General features: G+C 38.1%; 1 protein-coding gene across 2 annotated transcripts in view; it reads right to left on the bottom strand.

The window, feature by feature from the left end:
* DAB2 (DAB adaptor protein 2) overlaps positions 1-27809 on the bottom strand; it is a 347304-nt gene that overhangs the window by 32105 nt on the left and 287390 nt on the right. For both annotated transcript variants that reach the window (XM_053701226.1, XM_053701225.1), the window contains one exon: positions 20323-20435. In XM_053701226.1, coding sequence (XP_053557201.1) covers positions 20323-20435 — 113 coding nt within the window. The remainder of the gene's footprint in view (positions 1-20322; positions 20436-27809) is intronic.

Consider the following 27809-nt stretch of genomic DNA (forward strand, 5'->3'; position numbering starts at 1 on the left):
GGCGCGTGCACGGGGAGGGAGCGGGTGGGAACCGCTACACTACAGAAAAGTTATGTATTAAAAGTTTTGAATAGTAACATATTTATATAAAAATGCATTAGTCAGGGGGTGGGGGATTTGTCTGGGGGGGGGAAGCTACACTACAGAAAAAGAACATAGCAATAAAAAAAACCAATTTTTCTTGCAAACTGGGTACTGGCAGACAGCTGCCAGTACCCAAGATGGCCCCCAAAAAGGCAGAGGGGGGGGGGGGGGGTTAGAGAGCTGTTTTTGGGGGTATCAGGGAGGTTGGGGGCTAAGGGGGGATCCTACAAAGTAGTATATGTAAATATGCTAAAAAATTTATTAAAAAAACAAAAACAAAACTTTTATTTTAGTACTGGCAGATTTTCTGCCAGTACTTAAGATGGCGGGGACAATTGTGGTGTGGGGGAGGGAAGGGAGCTGTTTGGCAGGGATCAGGGGGAATGATGTGTCAGGTGGGAGGCTGATCTCTACACTAAAGCTAAAATTAACCCTGCAAGATCCCTACAAACTACCTAATTAACCCCTTCCCTGCTAGCCATAATACACGTGTGATGCGCAGCAGCACTTAGCGGCCTTCTAATTACCAAAAAACAACGCCAAAGTCATATAAGTCTGCTATTTCTGAACAAAGGGGATCCCAGAGAAGCATTTACAACCATTTGTGCCATAATTGCACATGCTGTTTGTAAATAATTTCAGTAAGAAACCTAAAATTGTGAAAAATTTAGCGTTTTTTTTAATTTGATTGCATTTGGCGGTGAAATGGTGGCATGAAATATACCAAAATGGGCCTAGATCAATACTTGGGGTTGTCGACTACACTACACTGAAGCTAAAATTAACCCTAGAAGCTCCCTACATGCTCCCTAATTAACCCCTTCACTGCTGGGCATAATACATGTGTGGTGCGCAGTCGCATTTAGCAGCCTTCTAATTAGTAAAAAGCAAAACCAAAGCCATATATGTCTGCTATTTATGAACAAAGGGGACCCCAGAGAAGCATTTACAACCATTTATGCTATAATTGCATAAGTTGTTTGTAAATAATTTCAGTAAGAAACCTAAAGTTTGTGAAAAAAAATTGTGAAAAAGTGAACAATTTTTTTTATTTGATCGCATTTGGCGGTGAAATGGTGGCATGAAATATACCAAAATGGGCCTAGATCAATACTTTGGGATGTCTTCTAAAAAAAAATATATACATGTCAATGGATATTCAGGGATTCCTGAAAGATATCAGTGTCCCAATGTAACTATCGCTAATTTTGAAACAAAGTGGTTTGGAAATAGCAATGTGCTACTTGTATTTATGGCCCTATAACTTGCAAAAAAAGCAAAGAACATGTAAACATTGGGTATTTCTAAACTCAGGACAAAATTTAGAAACTATTTAGCATGGGTGTTTTTTGGTGGTTGTAGATATGTAACAGATTTTGGGGGTCAAAGTTAGAAAAAGTGTGTTTTTTTCCATTTTTCCCTCATATTTTATATTTTTTTATAGTAAATTATAAGATATGATGAAAATAATGGTATCTTTAGAAAGTCCATTTAATGGCGAGAAAAACGGTATATAATATGTGTGGGTACAGTAAATGAGTAAGGGGAAAATTACAGCTAAACACAAACACCGCAGAAATGTAAAAATAGCCTTGGTCCCAAACGGACAGAAAATGGAAAAGTGCTGTGGTCATTAAGGGGTTAAAAAACAAAATGTTATGGGCTATATAAAAAGATAATCTGCAAAACATTTATGCAAAGAAAAAATGAGTGCATAATGTCCCTTTGCCTTTAGGGTGGCATGGAACGTCCTAACTTTTCTGGCGTCCCGCTCCATCCTGAAAACAAATGGCGCTTTATCTAAATGGGGGACGTGCCTAGCAAAGCAGGCAGTTCCCCAGGAGCCAATCAGCTCAGTTTTTTTAAACACATGATTGCAGTGACGATCATGTGCTTCGTTTTCCTTTTCTTTTTTTTTATGATTGGAACTCTGACTGATGGGGTTAACCAAAGATCAGTTTTGTAAGCACAAACTTAAAGGGTCTACTATTCTACTATTTTATTTTTTCTAAAGATAGATAATGCCTTTACTACTCATTCCCCAGCTTTGCATAACAAAGAATGTTAAATGAATACACTTTATAACCTCTGTTTCTAAGCCCCTGCAGGCTGCCTTTTATCTCAGTGCTTTTTAATAGCTTTTTACAACCAGTGCTAGTTAATATGTGCCATATAGATAACATTCAGCTAGATTACGAGTTTTGCTTTATGAGTGAAAAAGCATCTTTATGCTTCATAACGGTGCTTTTTCTCTAACGCCGCTATTACAAGTCTTGCAGGTATAGCTGTACCGCACACCTTTTTGGCCGTCACGCAACGTCAGTACCGCACTTTTAAAAAAGTCCTTTTTCAATGGGACTCCCATAGCGCCGGTATTACGAGTTTTGCTGTGAGGCCAAAAAGTGAGCAGTACAGCCTAAAATGACAAGATCCGTACCGCCATCTAAATCAGCAGTTATGAGTTTTACGCTACAAAGCTGTAGCATAAAACTCATAACTAAACTGATAAAAAGTACACTAACACCCATAAACTACCTACTAACCCCTAAACCGTGGCCCTCCCGCATCGCAAACACAAACATAAAATGATTAACCCCTAATCTGCCGCGCCGGACATCGCCGCCACTTAAAAAATGTATTAACCCCTATTCCGCCGCTCCCCAACATCGTCACCACTATAATAAACCTATTAACCCCTAAACCACCGCCCTCCCGCATCGTAAACACTATTTAAATATTATTAACCCCTAATCTGCCGTCTGCCCACACCTCCACAATAATAAACCTATTAACCACTAAACCGCAAGCCCCTCACAACAAAATATACTAAAATAAACTATTAACCCCTAAACCTCTGGCCACCCACATCACTACATAAATATATTAACCCTTAAACCTAACCCTAACGTAACCCTAAGCCTAAGTCTAAACCTAACACCCCCTAACTTAAATATAATTAAAATAAATCTAAATAAAACTTACAATTATTACCTAAATAATTCCTATTTAAAACGAAATACTTACCTATAAAATAAAACCTAAGCTAGCTACAAAATAAATGATAGTTACATTGTAGCTAGCTTAGGTATTATTTTTATTTCACAGGTAAGTTTGTATTTATTTTAACTAGGTTGACTAGTTAGTAAATAGTTATTAACTATTTACTAACTACCTAGTTAAAATAAATACAAATTTACCTGTAAAATAAAATCTAACCTGCCTTACACTAAAACCTAACAATACAATAAAATAAATTAAATTAATAAAATAAAATTATCTACATTACAAAAAATAAACACTAAATTACACAAAATAAAAAACAAAATTATCAAAAATAAAAACGAATTACTCCTAATCTAATAGCCCTATCAAAATAAAAAAAGCCCCACCAAAATAAAAAAAAACCTAGCCTACACTAAACTACCAATGGCCCTTTAAAGGGCCTTTTGCTGGGCATTGCCCCAAAGAAATCAGCTCTTTTACCTGTAAAAAAAAAATACAAACAACCCCCCAACAGTAAAACCCACCATCCACACAATCAAACCCCCAAATACAATTCTATCTAAATAAACCTAAGCTAACCATTGCCCTGAAAAGGGCATTTGAATGGGCATTGCCCTTAAAAGGGCAATCAGCCAATAGGATTGAGGTGGCCTTCAAGGTCTAAGAAATTAGCATATGAACCTCCTAGGTTTAGCTTTCAACTAAGAATACCAAGAGAACAAAGCAAAATTGGTGATAAAAGTAAATTGGAAAGTTGTTTAAAATGACATGCCCTATTTGAAACATGAAAGTTTTTTATGACTTTACTGTCCCTTTAATGCTTGCCAAGGGGTCTTCGGCCATAGGAGCAGCACAGGAGCACACTGGGTGCTCAACTTCAACTGTGTTTTTAATTACATTTTTTTTTTAAATAAAATACCCTGATAAAACAGTATTTTATTTTTCTGCTAAAATGTCCAATTAATATTAACCAGCCTTGTCGATTAGTTAGTGTAAGAAGTAACCTTTAATCCTATCAATTATTAAAAAGCAATAAAAATTGAAAAGGCATACAACCAAATGCAGCCTGTATTAGTAAATGAAAATAAAAATACCAGCTGGAGAAATTGTAAAAGTAATAGTCCCAGTGCTAAGCCCTCACTGATATACATGAAAATAACTAGATTTCTAAATTTCTTAGTACTACAACATTTTCTGAACAATCACTGTTTCCTTTGGTGAGAACTATCTGTTTCTTTGGCAATATAATAGAAGCTTCAGTTTTATTGAAGGTGGAAATACTAATATTTATTGTACTTAGGAAAAGGTATTACAAAGCCAGCATCTGAGTTCAGACTACAAATAAGTACTAATTACCTTTTCCTGGAACCCTCTAACATTTGCATATGGCTTTATCAATGGGGTCAACATACCCACTTGACAGTTTAAAGATATGCTCAAATAAACATACCTTAGGCTATTGGTTATTTAATTTGTCATTTAAATGTAAGGGTCAATCATCATTTACTTTTGGAAATTACACCCCATATTCTTTTGATTGTAATTACTGTCAATCACAAAGATCACCAATCAGATTATGGTATAAGAGAAGCCTACAACATTCACTGAATACTGCATCATTACTTGAGTTTTTATTTTACTGACTAACTATTAGTCTTGTTAAATACTGTTCAAAAGATACATTTGATTTGTTTTTAGAATTTTCACTGGCAGAATCCCAGGAAAATAATATAATGATTTTTACAATTATTTATTTCTCAGTATCATGTCATCTATTTCTTCCACATTGTTGTATTTAATTGGAATTTGAGAAATGAGTTCATCTTTTTCCTAAACTGTAATCTGATTGATGATTTTTTAATTTTAGTTATAACCAAAAGAATGTGATTAGACCTTAGATCTGAGCTACAGAAGAGGCAACCAATCCAGGTTTAAGAAGAGCTCACTTGAACATATAAATGACCTGTAAAGAAGTAGTATCAGCCTTTGGCAAAGCCTTGGACGAGATACTGTATGTCATGGTGGGACATAACATTCATTTTTCCTTGTTTATTATAACAATACCTACGTAAATATTTGTATTTTAATCATCAATAAAATGAAAGCTTATAGTATAGTGTTCTGTTGGCCTATTACTCTCATTGTTTCAGCTGAATTCTCAATGTGCGTGTAAATTGTGTGCACTTATTAACATTCTTTTGTTTCAGACTGCATTGCCATATTCCTTATGGTAACAAATTGTGAATAAAAACATAATTAGACAGAGGCACTTCATTATTTCCCCAAAATGTGACACCATTGAACTTCTAGCTAAAACAATACACATTTTCTTTGTTTTATGGGTTTATACCATATGATTTGATGCTCCTATTGTGTGTAATAATATTTAAAATATTTAAGTAATTATAGTTAAAGGGACGTGAAACCCAAAATTTTTCTTTCATGATTTAGACAGAGCATACAATTATAAACAACTTTCTAATTTACTTCTATTATCTATTTTGCTTCATTCTCTAGATATTCTTTGCTGAAAAGCATATCTAGATATGCTTAGTAGCTGCTGATTGGTAGCTGCACATAGATGCCTCCTCTGATTGGTTCACCGTGTGCATCGCTATTTCTTCATTAAAGTATATCTAAATAATTAAGCAAATTAGGTAATAGAAGTAAATTGGAATGTTGTTTAAAATTATATTCTCTACCTTAATCATGAAAGAAATTGTTTGAGTATAGTGTCCCTTTAAGTTCATCCTGTTATTGGTTAATATAATCTTTTATAGCATGTACTGCAAGACGTCCAAAAGTTGTCTCCTACACCATACCTCCTATGCAGTACTGTCCATGTTCTGAATGAGGTCCAAGAGAGTTATTACATTTTGAAGCATTCGTTATAACAATTTATTCACAGTTTATTTTGGTATCCCATAAAATAAGTGAGGTTGTTTTTTCTTGGCCTAAATGCCGTTGATTTAATTTCTGCTAATGTTGATCCCCACAGAATGAGTCAACTCTTGCTTGAACAATTTACAATATCCACTGTTTAGTTCAATATCTCATATTTGCTACTTGCTAGTTACTCCAATTACTAATTACCCCAACTCCTATGATACAGACTTTACAGAGTTTATAAGTGCTGCTATCAGTTGATATGATCCTTTGTCATACAATAGTTAATTTAGAGTATATTTCCATTTTCACACTTATCTTGGGTCCATAAGTGTCCCCCTGTGTTCTTTCCCTTATATTATTAACCCTTATTTCCTAAATATATATTTGGAGGTCCATGAGTGGCCATTTTTTTATCATGTGGGAAACTCATACTACTGTAAATAATACAATATCTTAAAGGGTTAAATGTATCCTGTTTATGCAAAAAAATCTGAGGTATTATTCTAGTTGTAGAATAAAGGTAATATTTTTTTAAATGTATCTAACTTGTACTGTACTGTTTTATTTTTCAACATCAATAAAAAAAGAGGGAAAAAAAACACATAACAATCACAGGTAGTTGGTAGTGTAGGGAATATGGGTTACCACCATGTTTCTATCTTGGTTTGGCCGTCAAAAAACAATTGCTTTAGTAAGTGGATAAGAATAGCATGAGCTAAGTATACAGGATATATGGGAGTGCACACTGCTCATACACAGGATTCAGCAACCATAATATACACAAATAATTACAAAGGTGTAGGCTTTTGGTGTAATTTACTTAGAATAAGAAGGTTAAAGAAGAGATCGCTCTGAATTTAGACACCAGAACAGTACAAATTCTACATGGAATGGGTCTTAATATAAGTTTAAAACAACCATTCAATTAAAAGTTTAGGTGATAGACAGGTCTCACATCTATTGTAAATATTAGCTACCTCACAGCTGTATTTTACAACGCAACAAATGAAAAATTGTTGTGTCAAGTGTTCTGTGCCGGGCTTAGGTTTTAACACAAGGTATCAGACATGCATTTTGCCTGATCCCCTGCACATTCTTATATATTTCACTCTGGTGGATGATCTAGGGAGGTGGACAAAGGTATGTTTAATCAATTTAATCGTTTAATTATTGTAAATAAATGTAAAAGGGAAAAGATACAAATATAGTGTAATACAGCTTTATCACTTAAAACGTGCACATGTGCCAAATACGTACTCACATTCGATTGAGCTATCGTAAGCTCAAGTTTAGGGCAATTCTGAATTTGAAGCTGTTAGGTTCAGCTTTCCCACATCTTCCAATGTAGTTTTGAGTCATTTGTAGCAGCTCTGTTTCTCAGTATATCCAAGATATATCCATATAAGCATATCTTGGTTATTCTGAGAAGATATCCATTTTAATGTAACAACTGGCATTTACTGTGAACCTCTGAAAAAAGCCACTTGGATTTAAGTTGATTGAGGTACTTGTGTTTCTTTTGGCCTAGTAATTGGTGCAGCTTAATATCAAGTGGGCATGAGTGAACAACATCCCTGCGAATCAAGTGAATAGCTCCGCTGTTGCACTTGGCATTGAGGTTGTCCATGTTAGAGCTGATACAAATGACTCAAAACTGCATTGGAGCATAGGAGTCATCCCGGATAGCGATGAGAGAGCTGAACCTGATAGCTTTGAATTCAGGATTGCCCTAAACATGAGTTTAGCTCAAGCTAGTGTGAGTACGCATTAGGCATATGTGCACGTTTTAAAGGACCACTAACTAAGGGACACTCAAGTCAAAATTAAACTTTTATTATTCAGATAGAGCATGTCATTTTAAACAAATTTCCAATTTACTTTAATTAACAACATGTGCACAGTCTTATTATATATACACTTTTTGAGTCAACAGCTACTACTGAGCATGTTCAAGAATTCACAGAATAAACCTTTATGCATTTGTGATTGGCTGATGGCTGTCACATGGTACGTGTATGCATTTGTGATTGGCTGATAGTTGTCACATGGTACAGGGGGAGTATAAATAGACATAACTCTTAAAATTATCAGAAAAATCTACTACTCATTTGAAGTTCAGACTAAGGGGCATATTTATCAATGTGTGAGCGAACATGATACGAAGTAGTGTATCATGTCCGCCGCACATCGATAAATGTTGACAGTATACGCTGTCAGCATTTATCATTGCACCAGCAGATTCACGGGCAATCGGCTGTTAGTAGGGGGTTTCAATCAACCCGATCGTATTCGATCGGGTTGATTTCTGTCCGTGGCCTTCAGTACTTCTGTTAGCGGCGAGTCTGATAAATATGCCCCTAAGTGCTATTGCATTGTCTTGTTATCAGGCATTTGTTGATTATGCAAATCTACTGTGTTTACTGGTCCTTTACAGTAGAATTGCATGATTAACAAGTGCAAAATAAAAAGACAATACAATAGCACTTACTCTGAATTTCAAATAAGCAGTAGATTTTTTTCTAACAAATTTATTTCCTTCTTAATATGAGGAGAGTCCATGGCTTCATTCATTACTTGTGGGAATACAGAACCTGGCCCCCAGGAGAAGGCAAAGACACCCCAGCTAAAGGCTTAAATACCTCCCCCACTCCCCTCAACCCCAGTCATTCTTTGTCTTTCGTCACAGGAGGATGGCAGAGAAGTGTCGGAAGATTCGGAGTAGTCTCTTATGGAGGGTAGTACTCTTCGAAATGGGACTGGAATTTTAAGTAGTCTTGTCAGCCTCTTAGTGAGAGCATTGATGAATGTTAGGGTCTGGAGATGCATGGAGAGTCTTTCTTGCGAAACCAACCAGACTCATATATACTGCTCCTTAAGCAATCAGCGTTGAAGAGTTTCACTGCCTGCTTTCTACCACTCAAGTCCATGTCAGGAGCGATGCTACAACACTGTCAAACTTGAGAGGCCGTGTTCCTGTTCCACGGCATAGATTCTGGTAAGATCGTTTCATTTTTTACATATTTATGATAACGCAAGAAGACAGGGTCATAGTGTGACTCCTTTTACCTGTATAGAATCAAGGGTTAATATCTCCGGAAGGGGATTATTGAAAAGGGGGGGATTTATACATGATTGCTTTATTGTGTTTTTTGCTGCGGCATGTGGGAGATTTGGCTCTGGCAATGTGCAAACAGTCAGGTTCTTCTTTCGTTTTGATTAACTTAATGGCAGTCTGTTAGTTTAGCGCAGTTTGTCTCGGTTGCAGGGGCGGTCCTGCATGGCACTCCATGTGACCGGGTGTGGCCTCATTATCTTCCTCTTTCCTGACCATCGATTGCAGGAGACAAAGTGGTTTCTCTGTGGGCCTGGGTCATAGGAGGTGATGAGTGCCCCAGCCATTGGAGTATAAAGGTGCCATTTATTTTTTATAGTCCATATTAAAGGCACAAGCTTTGGAGGACTCTAATGCATTAGAGGGTACTCCCTCTTTGCCTAGATTTAATGCTTGTGTTTATTGTGAGGAGGCTATGGTATATCCGCCTGCTCAACTATGTTCCACATGCCTTGATAAAATAGTGATATCTAAAAAGAACAAGATGTTTAGTACCACTGAGCCGTCCACCTCTGAGGGGTCTCTGTCCCGCGAGGTGCGTTCCTTACAATCATCTCTGATTACACATGCAGCTCCCCAGTGCACTACTATTCCTCCTGTGGAAGGGGCCCTGTGGTCACCAGATTTTGCTGATCAGTTGCAAACGGCGGTGTCTGTGGCCTTCAGTTTTTTACCTCGCCCTGTTAAGTGCAAGCAAAAGGTTAAACATTGCTATCCTTCCCAGGGGTCATCTACTCCATTGGATGTATCTGAGACTAGATTATCCGCTGATGAAGAAGACTCTTCAGAGGACTCTCTCTCTAGGTCAGAATATGTGGCCTCTAAACCTCCGGCTGCGGATGAACCAGACTTTAGGTTTAGGATTGAGCACTTACGCTTTTTATTAAAAGAGGTGTTGGCTACTCTAGAGGTTCCTGAACTGAAGTTACCCGAGGAACCTTCTATTCTTAAGCTTGATAAAGTTTACGAGGACAGGGTAGTGCCCCAAACTTTCCCGGTTCCTGTAAAGATGGCATATATTATTAAGAATGAATGGGAGAGACTTGGATCTTCTTTCTCCCCTTCTTCTTCGAATTGTGGGGGTCTGTCCCTAAGGTGGATGGAGCCATCTTCATGCTCGCTAAGCGCATCACTATCCCACTCGAGGATAGTTCGTTGTTTACGGAGCCCATGGATAAGAAATTAGAGACCCTGTTAAGAAAGATGTTTCAGCACACGTGGTTCTTATTTCAGCCTGCTGCGGCGGTCGCTGTGAAGGCGGGAGCCGCTACCTATGGATGTGACTCTCTATCAGATATGATCGAGGTGGTAACTCCACTCGAAGAGATACAGGAATGAATTAAGCCCCTGAGGGTAGCTAATTCGTTTATCTGTGATGCAAATATGCAGATTATTCACTTGAATGCTAGGACATCAGGCTTTTCTGTTCAGGCCAGGAGGGCCCTGTGGTTGAAGTCGTGGTCTGCTGACATGACGTCCAAGTCTAGATTACTCTCCCTTCCATTAAAGGGAAAGGTTCTTTTCGGTCCAGGCCTGGACTCTATCATATCCACGGCCCTAATTTTCGTCCCTTTCGTTTGGTCAAACAGCAGACTGCCGCGAAGCCCGAGCAGTCCAAGGGATCTTGGAAACCTTCTCAGTCTTGGAATAAAGCCAAGCAGAACAAGAAGCCCGCTGAGACAAAATCGGCATGAAGGGGCGGCTCCCGATCCATCTCTGGATCGCATAGGGGGCAAACTATCTCTTTTCACGGAGGCTTGGATGACAAAAGTGCAGGATCCTTGGGTTCTAGAAGTCATTGCCCACAGTTACAGGACAGGTTTCAAATCTCACCCTCCCAGGGGTAGATTCCTCTTGTCAAATCTATCTTCAAAACCAGAGAAACGAGATGCCTTTCTAGAGTGCGTGAGAGATCTCTCTTCTCTAGGAGTAATTGTACCAGTACCTCTAGCAGAGAGTGGTCTAGGGTACTATTCAAACCTTTTCATGGTGCCAAAGAAGGAGGGTAAGTTTCGCCCGATTCTAGACCTAAAGTGCTTAATCAAGTTTCTGTCGGTCCCATCGTTCAAGATGTAGACAATAAGGTCTATTCTGGATATAGATGGGAGGGCGGACAGCGCCTAAGACTTAATACCGGCTACACTATTAGGAAGACCCCCTATTAGGTCTAGGAGTTATAGCAGTGGAGGATAAATAGGAGCGCCTAGGGCTTAGGTATAAACAGGAATCACTCTTTGATTAAAAATACATTAATTTATTACACCATCTCAATATAAACAAAAATCTTAAAATATAAAAATGAATACGAACATTGATTGGAACAAGTTATTTGGACCCTTGTTAGAGGATCTTAGCTTAATTGAATCAGTTTCTCTTCTGGTTGTGACAGATATAGAGATTAAAACAGATGCTGTGCTTAATCACAATAAGAAATCAAAACATACTGTGCTTAATCACAATAGTAAATTAACTTAGCTTAGTTACACGACATATAGTACATATAATGTGACAAAATAGTGAATCAGTGATTGTTGACGTGGATAACTGTGATCAAAAATATGGTACCAAACAAAAAGTGGTGAAAAAATTCCAAAAATATTCAATTAGTCAAAAAATCGAATAATCAAAAAATCAAAGGATGAAAAAATGAAAAAATAATAAATAAAAAACAAAAAACAAAACCGGTTTCTCAAAAAAGTGAATTAGATTAGTGTTTTTGCTTAAAAAGCTACGTGATAAATTATGTCACAATGGTGGAAGTGATTCTAATCAATTCTACAATCGACCATAATACAGACTCCTAATAAGAAAAGAATCTCATATAGTAAGCTATAATATTGGCCCAAAAGACAAATCAAAAGGCCAAAAAACACTGTAGTGGCTATATTCTTGTTTCCAATATAGGCTAAACGATTTGCAATGTTGCTGGCAATAACTTACAAATATGTCAATGATTTACTAAAAACAATTTAAAATACACAAAATATTAGAAAATACAGATTCTATAAAAAGTCCAAGAGATTAATCCATTTGGAAATAATCCAAATTGGGGATACTGTGGAAGAGATTAAAAACAATATCCTTAGGGGCTGTCCTGATCCAGAATCCTAGTCTTTACAACATGGACCTGAAAACAAAAACAGAAAAAATCCTCACATAAAGGGCCTATAGGATAAAGTCTAATGGTAATCAAACTTACCCCAAAAGCCAAATGTCCTGGTACTAATGAAGCCTCACAAATCTCTACGCGTTTCGGCCCTGCAGCGGAGCCTTTCTCAAGATATAATGAGGCTATGATATGGCTAAACTTATATACCCCATGTTTGGGGAGTTTCTAAATCAAATTGCGCCAAATTTCGAATTCCGGCGGTAAAAATTGCCGCCAAACGCTTATCGCGTCATTTCCCCGCTAGACCGGATATCCGTTTCACAGATACTTCCGGTTGCGTCATTTCCGGTGGTTGTGGTCGACTTCCGGTTTAATGTACTTCCGGCGGACACGCTACCATTTTGGATATTGGCAAAAAGAAAAATTATTGGCAAAAAATGTTATGTTATCGGTTAACCGGCTGGATATTATATTCTATAGAAGAAAAAAGGGGAATATGATAATAGTTTCTGTACTTAAATTTGAGCTAGATTTTAGGCTCATGGATACCAGGATACACAGGTTTCGACCATAATATTAATTACATCAATACTCAGTGTAGTGACGGGCTTATAAAAAACTATGCTTAATTGGATTACCAAATGGGAATATAAATAGGTATCTGGGATCATAATAAATTGATTGATGAAAGTAGGATAAATATAAAAACCTCAATTAAAACTTAATCAGTATCAACCTCTCTATTACTCACACTAATGGTTATTTATGGGAGGCAAGAGAACAATATAACAAATATCCTAGACATTTGGATAAACATACTTGTGGGGTGTTCCAATCAATGTTCGTATTCATTTTTATATTTTAAGATTTTTGTTTATATTGAGATGGTGTAATAAATTAATGTATTTTTAATCAATAAGGTCTATTCTGCCCTTAGTTCAAGAAGGACAGTTCATGACTACGATAGACTTGAAGGACGCTTACCTTCATGTACCGATACACAAGGATCACTTCAAGTTCATAAGATTCGCCTTTCTGGACCAGCACTTCCAGTTTGTAGCTCTTCTCTTTGGTCTGGCTACTGCTCCAAGAGTCTTTACGAAGGTTCTGGGAGCTCTGCTTGCGGTGGCGAGATCCAGAGGTATTGCAGTAGCGCCTTATCTGGACCACATACTGGTCCCGGCTCCATCTTGCTGGCTGGCAGAGGACCATTCAAGAGCTCTTCTACTTATTCTTTGATCTCATGGATGGAAAATAAACTCAGTACCAGAGTGGAATTCCTGGGCACGATAATAGACTCCATATCCATGAAGATATTCCTGACAGACCAAAGACGTTGGAAAATCGCCTCCAGCTGTCTTGCCCTCCAGACCTCCTCAAAGCCATCTGTGGCCCTGTGTATGGAGGTTATTGGGCTCATGGTATCCAGCATAGATGTCATTTCATACGCCAGGTTCCATCTCAGACCTCTTCAGCAAGCTGAGGCAATGGAACGGCGATCACTCTGATCTATCCCAACAGATTTCTTTGGACAACCGGTCGAGAGAATCCCTCTCTTGGTGGCTCTGTCCAGATCGGCTGTCCCAGGGGACATCCTTCTTGAGACCATCCTGGGAGATTGTGACTACGGATGCGAGCCTCTCAGGATGGGAAGCTGTTTGGGGTACCAGGAAGGCACAGGGCAGGTGTTCCGATCAACATCCAGGAACTTCGAGCGATCTTCAATGCTCTGAGGGATTGGCCCCTCCTGGGGTTGTCCCAGTTCATCAGATTCCAGTCGGACAACATTACATCAACCATCAGGGGAGAGCAAGAAGCTCCTTAGCCATGAGGGAAGTATCTCGGATTCTGTAATAGGCGGAGACCCACAACTGTTCACTGTCAGCGATCCACATTCCGGGTGTGGACAACTGGAAAGTGGATTTTCTTAGCAGACAATCGTTTCATCTGGGGGAATGGTCTCTTCACCCCAAGGTGTTTGGGGAGATTTGCAACAGATGGCAGACACCGGAGATAGATCTCATGGTGTCCAGACTCAACATCAAGCTACCCAGATACGGGTCTCGGTCCTGGGATCCCCAGGCAGATCTGATAGATGCCTTAGCAGTGCCTTGGGGGTTCAACCTAGTCTACATATTTCCTCCGTTACCACTTCTACCTTGAGTAGTGGCCTGCATCAAGCAGGAGCAAGCTTCGACTATCCTGATTGCTCTGTAGTGGCCGAGAAGGATGTGGTTTGGGGAACTGGTGGGGATGTCATTGTCTCCTCCCTGGAGGTTACCCTGTCGCAGAGATCTGCTTATACAGACTCTTTTTGTGCATCAAAATCTAGATTCTCTGAGGCTGACTGCATGGAGATTGAACGCTTAGTCCTAGCCAAGAGGGGGTTTTCAAAGAGTGTGATTGATACTCTTATTCAAGCCAGGAAGCCGGGCCCCCTGACACATCTATCATAAGGTATGGAGGACCTATTTATTCTGGTGTAAGGCTCGTGGGTATCCCTGGCATAAGGTCAAGGTATCCAGGATTATTTCTCTCCTCCAGGACGGTCTGGAGAAGGAACTTACCGCCAGTTCCTTAAAGGGACAGATTTTGGCTCTATCTGTGTTGTTACACAAGAAGCTCGCTAAGCTTCCTGATATTCAATCTTTTGTTCAGGCTCTGTCTAGAATCAGTCCTGTGTTTAGACATTCCGCTCCTCCTTGGAGTTTAAATCTGGTTCTAAAAGTTTTGCAGAGGACTCCGTTTGAGCCCATGCACTCAGTTGACATTAAAATACTGTCTTGGAAGGTTCTTTTTCTACTGGCTATTGCTTTGGCACGCATAGTCTCTGAGATGGCGGCCTTGCAATGTTAGCCCCCTTACCTAGTTTTTCATGCTGATAAGGCTGTTCTTCGCACTGGGTTTTCTCCCTAAGGTTGTGTCTGATAGCAACATCAATCAGGAGATTGTGGTTCCTTCCTTGTGTCCTAATCCTTCTTCTTCGAAGGAACGGTTACTTCATAATTTGGATGTGGTTCGAGCTTTGAAATTCTATCTTCAGGCTATGAAGGATTTCAGACAGACTTCAGCATTGTTTGTTTGGGAAGCGCAAAGTGCAGAAGGCTTCTTCCACTTCCCTATCTTTTTGGCTGAGGAGCATGATTTGCTTGGCTTATGAGACAGCGGGACATAAGCCTCCTCAGAGGATTACGGCTCACTCAACTAGAGCTGTGGCTTCTTCTTGGGCCTTCAAGAATGAGGCCTATATGGAGCAGATTTGTAAGGCAGCTACCTGGTCCTCCTTACATACTTTTTAAAAGTTTTACAAATTTGATGTTTTTGCTTCGGCGGAAGCAGCTTTTGGGAGAAAAGTCTTGCAGGCTGTGGAGCCATTCAGTGTCCTCTTGAGCTTGGGTATTTGTTTCCCACATGTAATGAATGAAGCCCCACTCTCCTCATATTAAGATAAAAAACATAAATTATGCTTACCTGATCATTTCATTTCCATCTGTATGAGGAGAGTCCACGGCCCCCGTCTGGTTCTCTGTTGTGCGGACCTAATTTATTTTATTTATCTTCTGGCACCATTTATACCCTGATATTTCTCCTACTGTTCCTTGTTCCCTCGGCAGAATGACTGGGGGATGAGGGGAGTGGGGGAGGTATTTAAGCCTTTGGCTGGGGTGTCTTTGCCTCCTCCTGGCAGCCAGGTTCTGTATTCCCACAAGTAATGAATGAAGCTGTGGACTCTCCTCATACAAATGGAAATAAAATGATCAGGTAAGCAAAATTTATGTTTTTTTCCCCTTTTGCTAGCCCCTTGTATCATGAGACAACCATCAGCCAATCACAGACTAGTATATGTATACCCTTTGAACTTGTGCACATGCTCAGAGTTGGTGCCTCAGAAAGTGTGTATATAAAAAGAAAAATAAGCAAAAATGCAAAATTTGATAATAGAAGTAAATTGGAAAGTATTTTAAAAAGTGCATGCTCTATCTGAATCATGAAAGTTTAATTTTGACTTTAGTGTTCTTCTAAGTGATATAGCTGTATTACACTATATTTGTATTTTTGTACCCTTTTTTAAGAGCATCTGTCGCAGTACGAATTTCACTACAATTTGTATTTAAATATATATACTGTATATATATCCTTTGGATCACATTTATTTACAAGTATATTTTTAGAGTGTGATTTTTTTCTGTTATTTTATTATTTATGTTTAATTGTTGGCCACATAATTGCTCTTTGCTTATTTTATTACCTATTGTTCTTTCTCTGTACTGTATTTGGGAAAGCTCAGTTCAAAATACGACGTTAATAGTTGAAGATTGAAAATGGGTCACCTGTAAATTTGTGAAAAACACTGATTACTCAGTGACAGAAGTCTTACCTAATCTTTCCATTTTCCAGAAACCTAGGTTATCTACAAAGTTAAACAATGTGTTTGTTTTTGGGATCAGTTGTCTGTCTAAGGTTAAATTCCACCCAATTTTGTTTGAGGTCCCTCGTCATGCTGGTGGTATATGAGCATTACTGCTCCAGAGCTGACTTTACTACACAGGAATCCAACAAAAAGTGCTCTGCAAGCAGTAGTTCAATTAAAGGCTGTAGTAAATAAGACCATTTTATTATAAAGAGGCTCACAAAAAAAAAAAAAGGATGACTTTACGTAACAAACAAACAAAAAACTCAGGTAATTATTCCACTTTATCTTTTTTGTTCTTAGTAATTGGGTCTCTAATCCATCTATTCAAGTCTCTTTAAACTTTTCCAATACTTTAAACAGTGCTATTTGTGGATACAAACTAAAAAGAAGTCACCGTGATAGATACTATCACTAGGCTTCTATAGGAGGCGCTTATCTCTTACAAGAAGTGTACATAAAAATACAAAGATGTATGTACTTGTGTATAGATATGAAGGGATATCAAATAACAATAGAACAAATATCAATGTTTTGCACCAAATATAACCACACAGTATGTTAGATTTCAAATGAGTAATACTGTGTTTAAGTGTTAAAAATTATACAGATCAATAATCTGGGCAAACCAGATCTGGAAAGTCCAGCGAGTTTCTTCAAATGTCCATCAATACTTGAAGAGGCTGCTCTCTGTCTTCACCCAACGGGATGATGCAATTCTATGGTGTAAAATAAAAACAGAAACAGAGGCGCCACATGTGTAGATCAGTATAACCAGAATATCCAATAAAGGAGCAGAATAAGGGTACTCACAAAAGAGGCGGCACTCTCTTGTGCCAGTAGGGGCAGGCTGGTTTTCAACAGCAAACCAGCTGGCTGCGTATGGATCTCCCCCAAATACGCTGGAAATCTTTGTCTTCTGGATCCCAGATCAGTGCTCCTAATGGTAATGACAAACTCCAGCCAAAACTGCAGTGGAAGGAGGAGGAATGGCTATAATGCCCTTAGGTTACTGCTATGAGGATAGTCACACCAACACCAGACTTATGTAAAAGTATAAAATCAGTATTTTATTATACAAAATAAAAATACCAAACGGTATAACAAATTACAGCTGGGTGATGACAACCTATCTCCCCATAGAATACCATACAATATAGTACCCTTATTCTGCTCCTTTATTGGGTATTCTGGTTATACTGATCTACACATGTGGCGCCTCTGTTTCTGTTTTTGTTTTACACCATATATTTGTGGATACATTCTGGGAATTATAACAGTTAAGTAAGATATTTGGCACTAAACAGATAAACAACTCCCCCCCCCAAAAAAAAATTACTCACTTTGAGATAGCCCATTGAAGTTTCTTAACATATTAACTCTATATTTAGAATTGAGCGGTCCCAATATACCTGGGACAGAATAAGGAATATTCTAAAGCAAATATTACTATAATTCAATAGAGCATGTACGTATTGCACTACTGACTCTAGCTAACGAAATGTTAAACACATAGGTAAAGTCCTACTTTGTAACTGCAAGCATTGCAGCTCCCAAATAGACAACAGTCAGTGATTGGTGACTACTACTATGTACAACTAATAATACCAATGATTTGCTGATCATGTCCTGCGGAGCTGCAAAAGAGTTGACCATATAGGGTCTCAACACAATCTTTCCTTTGATAGTTATCTGCATGTTAAATGTTGCTGATGAGATGAGCCCTTTTCAATGATGATTTCATGATCAGCCATTTTCATTGTTAATCTGAAGCACTTGTTAAATTATTGGTTTTGGGAAAACAAGGCCCCTATACTTGTGTAAGTCCTGTTTGTTATGATCACATTTTAAATTCTCAATCATTACTGACACATTTCCAGGTGCATTTTTCAGTTATAGAATTTCACAGGACTTAATAACCCCCTGAAAACACTTTTCCCCTTTCTACAGAGAACCCTAAAAAGATTTTGTATATAACATTGGTTTTGAGCATGAACAAGGCACCTGCGCCATACTGGATGATATTAGGAAGCAATGTCAGCAAACAGATACAAATGCTACCTGCTCAACCAATTCAAGTTTAAAAATTAATAAAAGTAAAATCAATAACCCAAAAAAGTCTGATGCCCACTGTACTTATTGTGGCACTGTTCAAATTTCCCCCCAAAAAAACATAGACATGTGCACGTCTGAAAATTTAGTTTCGGTATTTTTTTTATTTCGTTTTGTTGCAATCGGATTGATTCTTTATAGAGCAGTCATTATTTCGGATGCATTCGGAACTTTAGAAGTTTGCTGTGTTCGGATTAATTCGTTATGTTATGTTACGTTGATTCGGATGGTTCCAACCAGCACAAAAGGAATTATTTCACTGTTCTACCTCACTATATTTAATTGTAATATATATCTATTCATTTTTTATTTTAATAAATATGGAACGGCAAAGGAATTGTGAGTTGTCCAGAGAGTCAGACTATTGCACCACGGCTATTCGAATAAAGCAAATGAATCCGAACTAATTTGGATGTTTCGTTACAAATTAATTCGGATTGGTTTTGTTTCGTTACTAGGGTGATACATCTGAATCTCTGAATCACCCAAATTTCATCCGAATTTTGATAAGGAACGAAACAATTCGCACATGTCTAATAACTATATATCTCTGTGGTTTTGGAGCCCAACAGGTTAATTGTGCACACCTATTAGCATTATAATACAATAATAAGGGGTCAATTAACACAAAGTCTTCCAACCTGTATTGTAAACTCTAAGTCCACCTAATCGCCATTTTGTTTGTCATGCACATTTGATTTTTGGATTACCAAATTAGGAGATTATGCAGATATTTATATTAACAACTTCCAGGTAGTACATTTGTCAGTTTCTTTAAGTATGAATGGGATAGTAAAGTAAACACTTTTATGATTCAGATAGAGCATGCATTAAAAAAGAATCCCATTATTAAATTATTATCAATTATTATTATAATAGTTATTATTATCAAATTATGTATTATCAAATGTGCTTTGTTCTCTTGGTCTCCTTTTTTGGACAGCAAAGCTAGGTTGGCTCATCAAAGCTCAGGAGTGTGCATGTGACAAAATGGCAATAATAGTTGTTAAAGCATATCATTTTAAGACTATCAACTCAATATTATTGTGTCTTTAACCCCTGCAAAGGAGTTAAACACACAGTAAAAGTGCAGCTCAGGACCAGCGGAGCACTGTTGGTCTCGAGTGGAACCTTGCGCTTATGCTATTAACAACACAGATCTGCATTCTCTGTCTAAATTATAAGGGGTCAATTTACCAAGCTCCGTTTTCAACGAGCCTTCAGAAGTTATGCTCCATAACCTGTCCGCCTGCTCTGAGGTGGCGGACAGAATTCAACCCGATCGAATACGATCGGGTTGATTGACACCCCCTTCTAGCGGCCAATTGGCCGCAAATCTGCAGGGGGCGGTATTGCACCAGCAGTTCACAAGAACTGCTGGTGCAATGATATTGATGTGATTTATCGATGTGCAGCGGACATGATACGCTACATTGTATCATGTCCGCTCGCACTATAATAAATTGACCCCTAAATGTTTAAGTTTGACTTTACTGTTCTTTTACCATAATATTTATAGTTATGAACATATATAACATAGAATTAGGGTTAATTTAATTTTCTTAAGTTCATTGTATTTTACTAAATTATAATATTACTTACAGAGTTTTGTAATGAAGCACTGAAGGAATCTGATCCAAATGGATTTTCAAATAATCCTTCAGATGGTTTAGACACAGGTAGGGTTTGTAGTCGTGGAGCGGGCTTTGGTGGCTCTGAAGCACAATGACAACACAAGACATTAAATTATTACTAATGACATTATTCACAGATAATAAGTTACCTTTTTTACAAATGTAAATACAAGCGTCCAAACAAACAAAGCAAAAAGTCCAGCAAAGAGACAAAATAAACAGATCTGGTAATAAAATTACATAGGTAGATCTTACTATACAAAACAAATCACATTTATACATACGGAAAAAAAAAAAGAATAACTCTAGACATAGGGCCCTATGTATTAAAAGCTAGGCTACTCAACTTGCAAAGCTGTCTGCCCTTCTTCGCTGCATACGGGCAGTGGATCTATTGATCCGCTGGACCGTATGTATCATTACACACTCCGATAAGTATGTAATGCCCGCCACTTCATTCGCTCGACCGATCACACAAGTAAAGGGACTGCCAATCACAGAGAACAAACGAGCTCTCAGTGATTTCTCTTCGGCAGCTCTGAGGTGGCGAGGCGTATAAGAAGCAGCTGTCTATTGACCGCTGCTTCTTACGTTGCGGGAAGCAGGCTTGCATATGCGATCCAGGCCCCGCAAGGGCTCCAGAGCAGCTCTCCCTGCTTCATACATGGAGTCCATAATCTTGTGTCAAATTTCCCAAGCATAAACACAAACTAATGTACGATGACAGTCCTTTAAAGGCGGCATATCATAAGGTCATGTTAGGAGATGGGGGAAAAAACAAAAAAACATGACCCCCTCTCCTAACATGACCTCTTTATATAACAATTAAAAATATCACATTTAAAAAAAAACAACTAGAAATTGTACAAAAAAATGCTTCTGCATATGAACGAAGAGCAATTACACGTGAAAGTAATAGTTCTTTTGCCTAAAAAAAATATAAAGTGAAAGCTGCTTAAATTGAAATTGAAACTAAAACTGCAGTATAGGGTTTGTACTTCCTGCTAATTTGCTTTATTGGTGAAGAGGGACACACATTTCTATAAAAAAACAACAACCTGATTGCTAAGTATTAGTCAGCTTCTATATGGTACAGCAAAGCAGGTAACTTTGTTTTAGTAATTACATAATTTTCCTATAAATTAATTTTAAACACATTCATTATTTAAAGTGATATGAAACCCAAAAAAAAATTCAGACCGGCGAACATACAATTTAATTTTTTTTTCCAGTTTACTCCTGTTATCTAATTTGTTTAGTTCCCATGATATTCTGTGATGAAGAGGTTGATGTTAGCAGCACTGCAAGCAAGGAAATCATAATTTATACTTTTCTGATAAATTATTTTCTTTCATGGTGGTGAGAGTCCACAATACATTACTCATGGAAATTACTCTTCTCTACCACTAGGAGGAGGCAAAGAGTCCCAAACCCCAAAAGCTCTATAAAACTATAAAATTACTGTGCACATAACAGGAAAGCACTTGTAGACGGTAAAATCGGAAACTGACCTTTTACACTTGTTTGAATGCAGGAGAGCAGTCATCGCTTCAGAAACTGCAGCCTTAAATACATTTTTCATGGCAGGAAGCACAAGACCGCTGCTCCTTAACTTGTCCGCCTGCTCTGAGCGTCGGACAGCAATCAACCCGATCAGATACGATCAGGTTAATTGACACCCCCTGCTAGCGGCCGAATGGCTGTGAATCTGCAGGGGGCGGCATTGCACAAGCAGTTCACTAGAACTGCTTGTGCAATGATAAATGCTGAAAGCGTATGCTGTCGGCATTCAGCGATGTCGGGCGGACATGATCACTGCAGCGTATCATGTCCGTCGACAGATGGTAAATCGCCCCCCTAGTCTCCATTGAGGTGTGGTAACATAAAAATCTCTATAGACTTTAATGGAGATAAATGTTTTTACCACCAGTTTCCACAATTTACCACATCAATGGAAACAAGGTCTCAGTAAGTACGGTGTATACAAACATTCTGAGCTAAACAAAGTTATTTGTGGTCAACAAGATAGGTGCATTTGTTAAACATAAATATCACTCACTATAAAGTTGAATGATAGCCTTTTAAATATTTGGTTGTGTATTGATTTGTGGAAGTCTTGTGTAGGTTTATTATAAATATAGATAGTTATAGGGCGGGAATTAAGGGTCCTTTCGATGATGCATTGAAATCATTATATTCGTGCCCCACTGCATATGTTAAACTCTCCGGGTACCAGTCCCACTCAATACACATCAATAATGGCACACGTCAGGGTTGCCCGCTTTCCCCACTGCTATTTGCGTTAAGTATAGAACCCTTAGCAATCAAAATACGAGACAACCGAGACATTTCTGGAATCACAGTAGGACAGACTGACCACAAAATTTCTTTATTTGCGGATGACGTAATACTAACATTGACCAAACCATTGCTCTCCCTACCCCCAGTATATGACCTAATACAGCATTTTGGACGCATTTCCGGCTACAAAATAAACGAGAGTAAATGCGAAGCATTCGGTATTAAATTGCCACAGCACACCCAAAAATTAATGAAATTAAATTTTTCATTTAGTTGGCCAAAAAAGTCCATCAAATACCTTGGAATTAATCTATCCAGCAATATACATTCCCTTTACCACCTGAATTATTTACCAATATTTTCATATGCTAGAGAGTTGTTGGCGAAGTGGATGAAACTGAAACTATCCTTATATGGAAGAATTATATCTATAAAGATGTCTTTACTTCCCAAACTACTATACTTATTCCGCTCTCTGCCAATAACACTACCACTCACGGAACTGCACAAACTTCAGAGGGACATTCTTCACTTTATATGGCAGGGCAAAAGGGCAAGGATTAATAAAAAAATAATGTGCACTGACAGGAAGGGGGGGGGGGGTGGGATTACCAAACCTAATCCCATACTATTATTCGGCCCGTATGGCGCAAACCTTAAAGTGGTTCCTCACCAGTAACATACCACAATGGGTTCATATTGAATCTAAGGCCCTAAACATCTTCCCAGTATCTAACTTATTATGGACCCCACATAACACTGCGACACATAAAAAATATGAATACATTGCAATTCAACATACTATATACATATGGAAAAAACTAAATTTAAAATTTCCTCTACTCAGTAAGAAATCGAAAATAACCCCTCTGATAACTCCACATTCTCTTATTGATACAGCTACACAACAGAAATGGAGCAACAGGGGGTTATATAGGATAGCAGATGCATATAAAGAAGGGTCACTGATGACCTATGATCAATACCAAGCCCTTGACCCTGAAGATAAACATATTTGGTACCATTACCTACAACTGAAATCTAGGGTTCAACAGATAATGGGTAGTGAAAAATCCCCACCCTGCACTACACTTGAAACATTAGGTCTATCGACCCATCAAATAAGGGGAGGCATCTCAACCCTATACAAAATCTTCAACCGGCCACCGAAAGCTGACAAATCTCACCTCATGTTAAAATGGGAACAGGACACGGGGAAAACGTGGTCAGTCGAACAGTGGACAGAAAATCTTATGGGTGGGTTATCATTCTCACAAAACGCAACACTCAAGGAAAATTTTATCAAAGTGGCCTTTAGGTGGTACCTTTATCCGGCTAGATCGGGAGGGGGGACTGACCCACTAACTAAATTGTGTTACAGAGGGTGTGGAGAAACAGGGACCTACTCTCACATGTGGTGGAGTTGTAGATACGCAAAGGAAATCTGGGATCATACCTCCAACCTCATTAGCGAGATCTTTCAGAAGAGGGTGACTTTAACTATGGAACAGGCCTTACTCCACTTCCCGATTGGGGAATTCACCAAACATAACAACAGACTAATTATGTGGATTTGCACTATTGTTAGGTTGAGTGTTGCCCAATTTTGGAAGAGTGCCCCACCCAGTTTTGATAGGGTAAAGCAAAAAATATCTTACCACTTCGAGAAAGCAACTGCAGTAGCTGAAACCCTAAATAATAGAGAAGCATACTTGATGCAATGGGAACCTTACATTCACTACTATGAGGCCTCCAAAAGGGGGGGGGGGGAGAGCAGGAAATGCGGAAAGGCGGATCATGCCATAAATAGAGAGCAATAAAAGACATAAAAGTGTTTTTCTCTTTATTTTTCTTTTATTTTTATTTTTTATATTTAACTATTTTACAAGTGAGAGTTGAGCATAAGTAATGTTGGATTCATTAGACTATTATTTGTTTTGTTTTATGTATGTATGTACAAAAACCTAAATAAAAATATTTCAAAATAAATATAGATAGTTAAACACAGTGACTATTTGACACCCCGTTGAACAAAGGGCACATCAAGTATGTTTTGTATGAGTCAAGATATTATTTAACCCCTTAAGGACCAGCGACGTACCCTGTATGTCACTGGCCTTTTTTTGGGACTTGATAGTTTTATAGCGTGGTCTTGCCACCAGCGTTGAGACTGCTCTATTCCACAAAGCCTGCTGGAGGGAGTGCATTAATAGCGTGTTCTTGCTAGACTTGTGCTATTTTGTCCTGAAAAAACCCTTAACTACCAGTGACATACAACCAGTGACATACAGGGTACATTGTGGTCATAAAGGGGTTAAAGGAACATGGAATACAAAAAAAACAAACCCTACATATTTACTTCTAGAGTCAATTTTATTTTAGTATCCTTGGTTGAAACCTAGCTCCTTTCCATGAGAGCATATCTAGATAGGCCCAGGAGTGTACACTTCTTAAGCATTAGTATATGTTACAAGCATTGTTGCAAACGCTGTTCTATATCCACACTCTTATGGAAAGTAGCTTAGTTTTGACACAGAAAATCAAGAGAGGTACATTTTTTAAATGGGTCTGAAACTCTAGCCTGCTTATATAACACCATATGATTTATAACGGATGTGAGTGCATACTTACTTATTATTATATCTGATGTTTGTGGCTGTGCTAGGCCATTTGGTGATCTTGAGCGAGATTACATAGGCGGCGTAGGTTTCAGCACAACTGCTAAAACCTGCGTTGCCCGTAAGTTCACCTCGCACATCGGGTGAATCACATATACAGCGCCGTCAGATGATAAACTGCCGTAAGTCGGATAAACTGGCAATGTTCAGAAATGTGCGGAAATAGACATTTCTGGAGTCGCCAGTGATTTACGGCAGTTTATCATCTGACAGCGCCTAAGTAAAAAACAAAAAAAGTTAAATCACCGTAAAAGTCTAACCCGCCTCCCAAAAATAAATATGAAACGTCAAAACCCCTATATCCGCAATCCCCCACATCACAACTAATAATAAAGTGTATTAACCTCTAAACCATCATCCCCCCATCGCAACTACTAACAAAAGTATTAACCCCTAATCCGCCAACCCCCCACATTGCAATCTACCTAATACAGTTATTAACCACTAAACCGCCAACCTCCCACATTGCAATCTACCTAATACAGTTATTAGCCACTAAACCGCCAACCCCACATCGCAATCTACCTTATAAAGTGATTAACCCCTAATCCGCCATTTACGCAGAACGCAAATAAGCTAATTTAAGTATTAACCCCTAAACTGCCAACCACCCACAACGCAAAGTATCAATCTAATCACTAAGCCCCCTAACCTAACACCCCCTAACTTAAGCCCAAATAAACTACCATTATCAAAAATAAATAAAAAATAAATAGCAAAATAAAAATATCCTAACTTCCTATTAAAATAAAAAACCTAACATTACAGTTAAAATAAAAAAAAAGAAAGCTAAGATTACATAAAAAAAATAAATCTAATATTACCAAAAATAAAAAAAAATCTAAGATTACAAGGGCAATCAGCTCTGTAGCTGTCCATTAAAATAAAAAAAGCCCTAATCGAAAAAAAAAAAACCTTTTTTTATTTTCGGTAATAGTAGTTTATTATGGGTTAAATTAGGGGGTGTTAGGTTAGGGGGCTTAGTGATTAGATTGATACTTTGCATTGTGGGGGGTTGTCGGTTTAGGGGATAATAGTGTAATTAGGTAGTTGGCATTGTGGGTGTTTTCCGGTTTAGGGGTTAATACTTTAATTATCTTATTTGTGTTGTGGGTGAATGGCGGATTAGGGGTTAATCACTTTATTAGTTAGATTGCGATGTGGGTCAATGGCGGATTAGTGGTTAATCACTTTATTAGTTAGATTGCCATATGAATGAATGGCAGATTAGGTGTTAATACTTTTATTTAGTTATTGCGGTGGGGGGATGGCGGTTGAGAGGTACATATTGAGCATGAGTTAGGTGTTTGGTAAGACTTCCAGGGAGTTACGGTGGACACATATTCAGTGCAAGGTTTGCTGCGCCTGTCTATGTGTGGCGAGGTGAAAATGGAGTAAAATTTCTCTATTTTTGCCGCGTCCTTGCGCTGAATATGTGATACCGACTTGCGACGCTGATTCTATGTTAGTTTATGGGAGTAAAAACAGCGGCCGACAGGTAAAATATATGTGCCGTACATACATACGTGCCGTATATGTGATAGCAATATCCGACTAAAAACAGCCGACGCCGGCTTTTGCAGGCGCCACCGCATATGTAATCTCGCCCCTTGTGTTATCTTTTCTCAATTTTTTTAATACATGGGCTCTAAGTGAATCTCTGAAGTTTTTTTTTATTTCAATGTGCCTTCATTTCTATTTGACTGTTTCCATTAGTTAGTTTAAAAGTTTTTGTATTAAAGTAAATAATAAAGCAATAGGACTATTCTAATGAAGACCTTATGATTTTAGGATGTCATGTGTTCATTTTTTCTTTCTTTGCTTTTTCTTCTCTGTTATTTACAGTTTTTTGTTTTTTTTAAATAGCCCAGAACTATAAAAGTCAAATGGGACCACTGACTTTTACTACCTACATCTGGTTCAACAGGATACAGGGCAGCAATTAAGTCTTCCCACTACAGTGATTTTTAGGAGTCAAGTTATGAATATAAAATGTCAACCCAGGGTGACAGGAAACAGTGTCCATAGGAAGACACCAACCTGAGATTGATCTGAGGTGACACTCTGGGATATCTTAAAATCTACTTTAATCACATATATGGTACTGGATGACAAAATATGACAGACATGTCTAGTATCAAAATAATGCTCATAATAATACAATGGGATTGCCTATAGGTGTATGTGTACTGTATTTACATAATTTAAGTTATCAGTTGTTTTTGTATAATTTCATCCAGGGCTGCAGGGCTTTCCTTGCCCACTCTGGATTTGCATTTAACTGTGATTTAATATAATATTATCATTCTACATAGGAGGCTGCTCACACAGCTTGTTTGACTATTCTTTATTCCATCTCCATGGAACAGAGGATGTTCTAGGTTCTGCCATATTTCTCCCTTTTATTTTGTTTGTTAATTCCTTTTTTTATATCAAATGCACTGTGACTATTTTTTCTGTTCATAATAAATGTTCT

The sequence above is a fragment of the Bombina bombina genome, chromosome 2, assembly GCF_027579735.1.
Source record: "Bombina bombina isolate aBomBom1 chromosome 2, aBomBom1.pri, whole genome shotgun sequence".
NCBI lineage: Eukaryota > Metazoa > Chordata > Amphibia > Anura > Bombinatoridae > Bombina > Bombina bombina.